This window comes from Momordica charantia (assembly GCF_013281855.1).
Source record: "Momordica charantia cultivar OHB3-1 chromosome 10 unlocalized genomic scaffold, Mcharantia_2.0 BLBB01000010.1, whole genome shotgun sequence".
NCBI lineage: Eukaryota > Viridiplantae > Streptophyta > Magnoliopsida > Cucurbitales > Cucurbitaceae > Momordica > Momordica charantia.
In genome coordinates, this window is record NW_028275158.1 from 21,166,132 (window position 1) to 21,175,072 (window position 8,941).

Genomic DNA, 8,941 nt, shown 5'->3' on the forward strand with positions numbered 1-8,941 from the left:
AACGAAACATTTTTCTTATCGTTCTCAACAAAATAATGTTTTCACATGAGATAGTCTTTTTCAACAAGATTTCAAATTTATTTGGCAAAAAGTTTGTGAAAAATGGTGCCGAATGAAATTTGCAAAATATCTTAACCTTTCTTGAGACAGATGATCAAATGTTGGAAAAGATACTTTTTCAGAGACCAAATTGGTATTCATCCGCAGTGAGTTTAGGCACCAAATTGTGTTTAACACAAGATCAAATGTTAGAAAAGGTAATCTTTAGAGACGAAATTGGTATTCGTCGGTGAGTTTAGGCACAAAACGTTGGTAGAGTATGACACAATCAACTACTCAATCATAAACGTAAAACTTCATTTCAATTAGTCTTTCCACTCTTTGATAACCATAATCTCCATGTTAATTAAGTTCTCCATGAAGCTCCGAAAACTAGCAACCTATGTCCTCGTTATGTTCCATTCTCTGTAGTTTTCTTCTAAGTTTCATCTCGTCCATTCCATTACATCTATTACCCTAGTTGTTTGAAGCATCGATGAGCTATAAAAGGAATGAATTTAAGTACATTGCCTTGTAAATAACCAAATCAAGTCAATCCAAGCATATAAGTTTGGTTCACCAAACCAACTTGACCCAGTAGCATTCTAAACCTCAAAAAATAAAAAATAATACAAAAAACTTGGAGCAGTGTGCAAAGGCCATGTGGGGGCATATGGGTGCTCCACAAAGCCAACATGATTCAAAAGAAAATATTTTGTAATGAAGCCTGAAATTAATAAACCATCAGCCAGTGGCAGTGGAAATGGCATCAATCAGAAACACTAGTAGTACAATCACACAATCATGCACAAACTCTGATTCCTGCCTGGATATTTGCTGGACAAACACGCACACTTCCCTACAAATTTTTGACTTCTCAACGAACCAAGTTAAAGCTTTGGTTTCTAAACTTTTAGGTTCCATCTAATAGATGAATTCAATTTTGTATCTAATATTAACTCCCTTAAAAGTCTCAACCTGCTCAAAATCAATCAGCCATGTAACCTGTTAAAGATATAATCGGGATGTCATAAAAGCATTAAATTGATAGAATTAATAGCAAAATCTATTAAACATGAAATTGAAAGTTCATTAGTAAAGGAACTAAATGGCCACAATCTTGGAATTCCATATTAAACTTGAAATTTAACCAAAATTTTATATAATACACAAATATATCTTTTATGTGGGATTGTGTATGTATCATTAGTAGCCTCTAGTCCAACATAATTATGGCAAAGCATTTAAAAGCAAAGAGAGATTAGGTTGCAGCAAAAGGAAAGCATGTGAGAAAGAAACCTTTAAAAGAGTTAATAATTCATATAAATTTCATTGTGGTTGTCCCATTTCCTTGACTTATTCATAATGAATAATAATTTTCTGAAGAAGTTTTTTTTTTATTTTGTGGTAATGATCTAAATCATCACACATAAATATAGAATCATATAATGCCATGATAATGGGGTTGATAAAAATGCAAAATGGCTTCTGAAAAAGAAAGATGTTGAGATGAGCAGAGCCATTGAAATTGAAAGCATTTGACAGCTTTTTGTTCCAAGGAGAGAAAAAAATGGGTTATAAAAGTTTGATAGCCACTACCAAAGTTGTCCTCGGGTTGAGACCTGTAATTATATGCATAAGATATAGATTTTGAAGAATAAAGCAAAGAAAAAGGCACATCCCATTAAGAAACTCCAAATGAAAAGCTTTCAGATGGAATTCTTTGTCATAATAAGATCAGTGTTTTATGGGTCTTGGTTGGTTGGCTGGTGGAGGGAATGTGGAAGGAAGCAACCCATCTGAAGCAAATGACTTTGATTCAAAGAGAAATAATAAGAGAGATATTGTTGTGTTTGGCTGTCCCCATTATGAAGAGAGTTACTGGTTTCAATTGTTTATCTTTAGCAATTGGAATGAGGCAACACTAGGCAGATATTGTTAGTGGAGGAAAAAAAGAAAAGAAAGCAGAGGGAATTACCTTTTCCATGAGGCATCTGAACTACCTCATTTTCTGACTTGTGCAAAAAGGCAATATATCCTGTTCAAGAAGACAACATGTTCCAACATCCAGCTTGATTTTTCCCTGCAATTATAACTTTAGAAAAGAAAGTTCAACTACTACTTTTTAGGCCCATTTATTTGCAATCTTCTGGCCCAAAAAAGACAGCCCATGTTGGAAACTTTTTCCTCTCAACATCCTTTTCACAACCTTCTAGTAGATCTTTCCCTGAAAACACCCCCAAATGCCAATCCTAGTCTCAAGCACAAGTTAAGAGTTCATGGTCCATCCTGCTCATTTTGTAGCACATCACAAATAAGATAGATCAAATAAACAGGTGTAGAGTTTGTGGAAGGATAATGCACATTTAATGCTATTGCCATATAAACATCAATGGCTGTTGAGAATAAATTATACATGGACATAACAGCATTATGTTTGGAGCCTCCTTTAGCCTAAAGCCAATAGAAAAAATGGCAAAATCTGCACCAAATCATAGATTGTCTATCTGCTTGAGGGAAGAAAAGTGGGCATCAATTCGGTTCAGAGTTTCTTGATCGATATTAGTTTTATTAATCAACTTAGGCAGTGAGTAACCCAATTCTTTCCTTGATTCTAAATCTTTCTTTACAACTTGCTCCTTGGACATGTCAATCTCTTCAGATTCTGCTTGACTGGATGTTAGGTGCGGGTTAAAAAGCTGATGTTTCATTGCCAAGCAAGATTTTAGATCCTCCTCATTCCTGGCTTTGTTTAACTTGTCAATGAGATCACCTAAGGCTATAGCTCTTTTGGCAGGCCAACCTTTTGCTGTTTTGCACCCGTCATTGAGATCTGTTTGATCAGCAACTTTATCAGGTTCAGCTTGGTCGGTCACCTCATCAACTTTATCGGTAACCTTGACTTTTTTAAGTTTCCTTAGTCCATCCTCGACAATTTGCTGTATCCTCTTTCTGGAGTTATCTGATCTAATTGGATCTGATCCTATCTTTAACTTCAATCCAGATACCATTTCCTCGGTGTTGGCTTCTGCAGAAGAGTTTACAGAGGGTCCGTCCTTAATAGATCCATCAATCATAGATTTCATGGAAAATACCTCCTCCAATAGATTAACGTTCTGCATGTATCGATCAAAAGCTTCATTTCCGGCTTCAATATGTCTCTCCCGGAATTCCCTTAACTTTGAAAATCTCCATTCATTAATTGCAGCGGCATCCTAAAAACCTTCTTAAATTAGAACAAGGCATTCTACTTGAGTGCAATAACTACATAGCAGAAGATAAATTGACAATTATGAGCACCTTTCGAGTCAATGGCTTCCTTGAACGGAGTGGGATTTGCACACTGTTGAATTGGGAAAAGTTGTTTGAAAGTTGACGAAGTGAAGCTACTCTAAGCGAAGTCCTGAAGCACAACCATCGAAAAGGAAACTCTCAACATGTAGAGCAAGAAGCCTAAATATAGTTCTGAAGTGTGAAACTTAGAATATTAAGACTCTGATAATGGTAGCCTAATTAAACATGATTGTCATGGTATTAGAAGTATATATTGGATTGTAGGCTACAGCGAGAGTTGGATCCCAAGAATAATCTGATATCATCCTCAGGGGAAGAAAATTATCCAATTAACTTTTGAGTTCACATAAATGTCAAAAAGGGGAAGGGAATCCTCCGCGGTCTTAAACCAATAATATCATGAAGAGCCCAATTTTCAATGGTCCAATGAGAAGATTTAAGTCTAAAGTCAGTAACTTCCAACCTTCAGCTAACAATGTTAACAAATGTACGATTGAAGAATATGAATGACAGCATTCACATATTTAAATAACATAAGAGATGCACGATTGGTGCAGGACTAAAGCAGTATCCTGAACAAAATTCTTTCTCAATGTCAGGACAAAATATAGATATAATAAAATTAAATCAAATGGTGTCTAGAACTCACATACTTACCCAGATGATGATGGGTCTGCTGATTGCTTCTCAAATAGTGGAGAGCTAGAAGTAGGCGTCTTGTCTGGAAAAGTCGCATTTGCTTTTAGCACTGCACCATAAAATCAAAAATATCATAATCATATACCAAGCTTTCAATCTAACAAAACCACAAGTCCTACAGAACCTCATAACAAGCTACCAGGCATAAGTGCAGATTAGTCAACAACAAAATATGAACATAAACTTATATTCCTGTTCAAAATGCCTGGACTGTATTTAATTTTCAAGATAAATTCTAAATACTTGATTTATATGGTAACTCCATGAGCATCTGAGAGATATCAAAAATGTATCCCACAGAACCAATTTTTTCTCCTAGAAAATGTCGATATTTCAATAAGAGAAATGGTGGAATAGAACTTACAAAAAATGACCATTTTTACTTGTAAATCTATGCTTCATTTTACAATGGCTCTTGATTATTTTACTTTATTAAAAAAAATATGGAACCCACCAAATTGCCAACTTCCTGGGAGTCGAGTAATATATCCAGGTTGCAGAAACCACTCACTTTTTATTTCTTTGATAAGAACAAAAGGTGTGTATTCAAATCACAAATTCCCTCAAGGGGCAACAACCAAAAGGCGGAGGGTAGAGAAAACCCTCCCCAAAGCTCTATACAATCACTGCTTTCCAATCTTGTGTAAGCAAAAGAAGATTGTAGTTGCAAAAAGCTTTCTTGTGTAGTAAAGCCCACCAAGAAACAAGATGCTTAATATTCACACAAAAAGAATCTAACAATATCAACTTATCTTCAAAAAGTTGTCTATTCCTCTCCTTCCAAATAGACCAACGTAGAGCCCGAGCCGCACAATTCCACTGAACCCAAGCTTTGCCCTTAAGCTTCATACCCCCGAACCCTTCAGCAATAAAGTCTTCAATCCTTCTAGGGATGCAAAAAGAGAAATCCAACAGCGAAGCTATTAACCCTCAAGCTTTTAAAACAAAAGGGCAATGTAGAAATAGGTGGTCCACACATTCATTACTACTCATACACATTCTGCACACAGAAGGTGAAAGGGTCCAGCGAGGGAGTTTTCTCTGTAGTTTGTCTGTAGTGTTGACTCCCCAGTAGAACAGAGTCCAAATGAAGCATTTGATCTTCTTTGAAGCTTTAAAATTTCATATCAAATTTGCTGTGGCCGAATTAAGTCTGGGAGAAGGGGACGTGAGCGCCACAAAGGCTAAGTTGACTGAAAAACTACCAGAGGGATCCGCCTTCCATCATAAAATATCCCTACCATGCCCAATAACTAATCCAATTTTTTCAGTGAAATTTTCCTATCTACTCCCTTTCAAAAAGATTCCTTCTAAAGCGCAAATTCCAGTTGATGCCTCTGCATACCAACAATCTGCTATGGACATACCTTTTTTGGCGGACAAAGCAAACAGATCCAGGAAAGTGGTGGATAAAGGAGCAGAATCAATACAAGAGTCCTCCCAAAATCTGACTACTTCACCTGAGGATACTTTGAAAAAGGAGAGCTTTGTCGCAGAAACCACTCACAATCACGTTTCACTACTCTTAGAATAGAAACAACTTACGTAAAACTTTTTTGTCACAGTTTAAAAGATCCTGGTTATCTTCGGGAAAAGAGAGAGATAGAGAGAGAAAGAAGGATCTTGAGATTAACATTAAATGAAAGAGAGTCCAGGCCAATCAATCCAGATTCTTTCTCTTTGAAAGAATGACTTCATTTATAGATATGTCATACGCGAAATAAAGTCTTTGTATTCAGTGTTCAAGAGAGAAAAACAAGCCTAGTTTGGAACAATAGTTTTTCTGCCCCCTGCATTTCTTAGCACCACAAGTCGCTTTATCTCCGACTCTAGAAAGAGCAAAAATTAAACCTTCGGTACAAGATGCTTTATACTCAAATCCACCTAGTACAAGACGCTTTAAATCCAACTTGGTTGCCTGCTTTTGGGAGGATTGATGGGGGATACTCCATTTTACCTTTTTCCTCCCCTCGTGTTTATCATCTCTTTTCTTTAAAATTTACCTTCGTGGCTTCTGTCCTCCCTTTCTCTACAATTTACACCTGGTACAACTTTTACTTTGGGTCTCCCTTGTTCAATATGGAAGCGCATGATGTTTCTTCTCAACTTTATGCATAGGTTGGCTTCTTTCTTTGCCCTTAGGCTAGGTATGTTCGTTAATGGATTCCTAATCCTTCAGGAGTGTTTTCCAGCCGTTCCTCTTTCTCTCTCCAATCTGACTCTCACCCCGTACATTAAGGTCATCCAATGCTCGTTCATAGGGCCTCAATGGTGGGTGCATCATATGCATCTGAAGACCTTAATCATTTCCTCTAGAGCTGTCGTTCCTTCATTCTTTGTGATGTCATTTCTCAGAGCGTTTAGGGGTCTCTTTGGTGCATAATAGAGATTGCAAGTCAATGTTGGAGGAGATTTTGTTGCAAGGGGAAGGGAAGATTTCTTTGGCAGGCCTGTTTGCATTTGGATTGAGAAAAATCACAGAACTTTTAGCGTATTCATTTTACACCTCTTTATGGGCTTCTATTTTTAGGAATTTTTTTAATTATCAATTAGGTATTATTCTTTTAAATTTGAGGTCCTTCCTTCAGGTTCGGCCTCCTTTTGTTGGGCTGCTCTTTTATATGATTCACGTTCTATGAAAGCTAAGCTTCTTATATAAAAATAATAATAATAATCTTATTCATTTTTTAGTACTTTTGACTAATTCATTACCGATTGAAGTCTGAAGACACAAACAAGTAGGCATCAAAGTAAACTCTTCAAATACAAATATATTTATGTTCAATCATATACATCATTTTATTTATCATGAATTCTTATTTCTTAGTTATTTATCATGAATTCTTATTTCCTAGTTACAACATATAATTGTACTTCATATTATGTTCATCACTTAAATCAAGCAATGTCTTGCAGCTCTTTCCTCTATGCAAGCAAAAAGTTTGTCATCTTACAGTGTACTTAATGTTTTTTTTCCTTTTATTGATAGGAAACAGAGATATATTAAAAGGAAAAAGATAAACAAAAACAACCTAAATGCCTTGGGGGAGAGGTAACCCTAAGCCTAAGAGGGAGTGACTAAACAAAAAGCCTCAATCTAAATTAAAAAGAAATGAGGGAGTATTGCAAAAACATGTGTGAAGGGCACTCCAATGAGGCCGTATACAGTGTATTCAAAGTAAATTGAAAACAGTGCTCAATGCTTTCGAAGGCTAAAAGCAATTTTAAGGGTTTTTTAAATGGAAGCAGAGAGACAATTTCATTAAAGTAAGGAAATTTACGCTAACCGGGGTTACAAACAGCAACTTTAAGGCTTTTTTCTCTTGGAGAGCTAAGGTAAGATATAAACCTCAAATAAAGTCTCATGTCTTCTCAACATCATCACTATATTGATAGGATCGGCCTATTTGTGTCTTTTTTCCTCCTAGATCTTAAATTTGTCTTGGTAGTAGAAGTAGTAATGGGTGATTTATTACAATCCATGCTCTATGTATAAGTGGGATTTTGTATTTTGAAGAGTATGCAATCAGAGCTGATGTTATTCTTCTCAACATCATACAAGCCGTAAAGTCCTAAAGCCTTAGTATGCGCACATATGAACGTAAACCTCTTACAAACCAAGCAGTCTCTACGCCTAAAATTAGAGCCTTTGAAAACACTAAGTGCATCTTGTGGTCTGAGGAACACTAGTTTAGTTTCTAGCTTCAGTGATCCCATGGAGGGCACCAGACCATAATTGTATGAGGCTACAAAGGATGTCCCCTCCCCTTAAAACAATCCCCTCTCTCAAAAATCTCTATTAAGAAAAGGCAGGGTTGAAGATAGCGATTCCGGGCTACACACACAAGAATAATATGTGCAACTTAATGTTGAGAGACAAATTGGCACTGATTGAAATGTTGGATAATGGACATACCACGGCAAAACTAAACATACCAATACAACAAATAGAGAGATCAGCTTCTTACCGTGAATATAGCATGGGTTTTGATTTCTCGCACAGCAGCTCTTACATGACTCATACGGACACCTGCGCAATGTTTCAATTTAGTAAAAATCAAATATTCCGAGTACCATCTCATTATCATAGAACTAACGAAAAATCAATCTACAAAAAGAAAAAAAAATTGCCGATAATCGCAAGCACCATAACAACCAGAATGCACGTACAGAACAAATCTAGGGTTTGAAGAGGCATCAGAAACTAAAATTTCAAGTCACAAGGAGTAAATATGGCAGGAAAGGAAGTAATTTAACCTGGAACGAGCAACATTGCCACAAACCCTACACTTGGGTTTGTTGAGCCCACGGAGGGTCTTCGGCGGCGTGCCTGTACGATTCGCCAAGTGGTTGGACGAAACAGCGACGTTAGCCGTGGCGGCGGTGGCGGTGGTGCCGGTATCGGAGCTGTTGTTGCTGGCCGACGGCGACGGAGCCGCCATGCAGAAAAACAAGAGGAAAGGAGAGGAACGGAGGCGAAAAATGGGAATCGAAGGGCAAAATTGAGGGCGGAGAAGGTGAGAATGAGGGGGAAATCTGGGATTTGGTGAAGTTTTTTTGAAATTTTGTTTAAGGGCGGGAGGAGTTGGGTATTTGTTTTTAGTTTGGCGGTAACAGATCAGGAAATCGGCGACGGCGAAAACTGTAAAGAAACCCGGCGAGCATCGAGTTCCCTTCCCTAAACGGTTTGGGGTCAAATTTTTTAATTTCATTTTTGTGATGAAATAATTTTATATATGAAGGAATGGCCCAAGCCTGATGTTTTGGGCTTCTTCCATTGGATTGGGCTTTATAGCATTTATTTCATTAAAATACTATTTTGTCCTGTAATTTTAGTTTTGTTTTATTTTTATTTCTATATTTACTGTTTTGTTTATTTTAGTCTATGTAATTTAAAAATATTTTTTTT

The 8,941-nt window shown here is 36.8% G+C and overlaps 1 protein-coding gene across 1 annotated transcript; it reads right to left on the minus strand.

Annotated features, from left to right (window-relative positions):
- Window positions 1–536: 536 nt before the first annotated feature.
- Window positions 537–8,724, minus strand: LOC111022656 (electron carrier/iron ion-binding protein). The gene is made up of 6 exons (XM_022299849.2): window positions 8,290–8,724; window positions 8,001–8,062; window positions 3,991–4,081; window positions 3,340–3,442; window positions 2,018–3,254; window positions 537–1,044 (listed from the first exon to the last, which is right to left on the minus strand). The coding sequence occupies exons 1-5, from the start codon at window positions 8,472–8,474 to the stop codon at window positions 2,532–2,534; spliced, it is 1,164 nt and encodes a 387-aa protein (XP_022155541.1). The 5' UTR covers window positions 8,475–8,724; the 3' UTR covers window positions 537–1,044; window positions 2,018–2,531.
- Between the last annotated feature and the right edge of the window lie 217 nt (window positions 8,725–8,941).

Excerpts from the sequence above, each read along its gene's own strand:
- LOC111022656 (XM_022299849.2), bottom strand. The coding sequence starts at position 8,474 with ATGGCGGCTCCGTCGCCGTCGGCCAGCAACAACAGCTCCGATACCGGC. Across the intron at positions 8,063-8,289 it reads GGCAATGTTGCTCGTTCCAG|GTGTCCGTATGAGTCATGTA; the intron begins GTTAAATTACTT and ends AACATTGCGCAG. Across the intron at positions 3,443-3,990 it reads GCAGACCCATCATCATCTGG|GACTTCGCTTAGAGTAGCTT; the intron begins GTAAGTATGTGA and ends GTTGTGCTTCAG.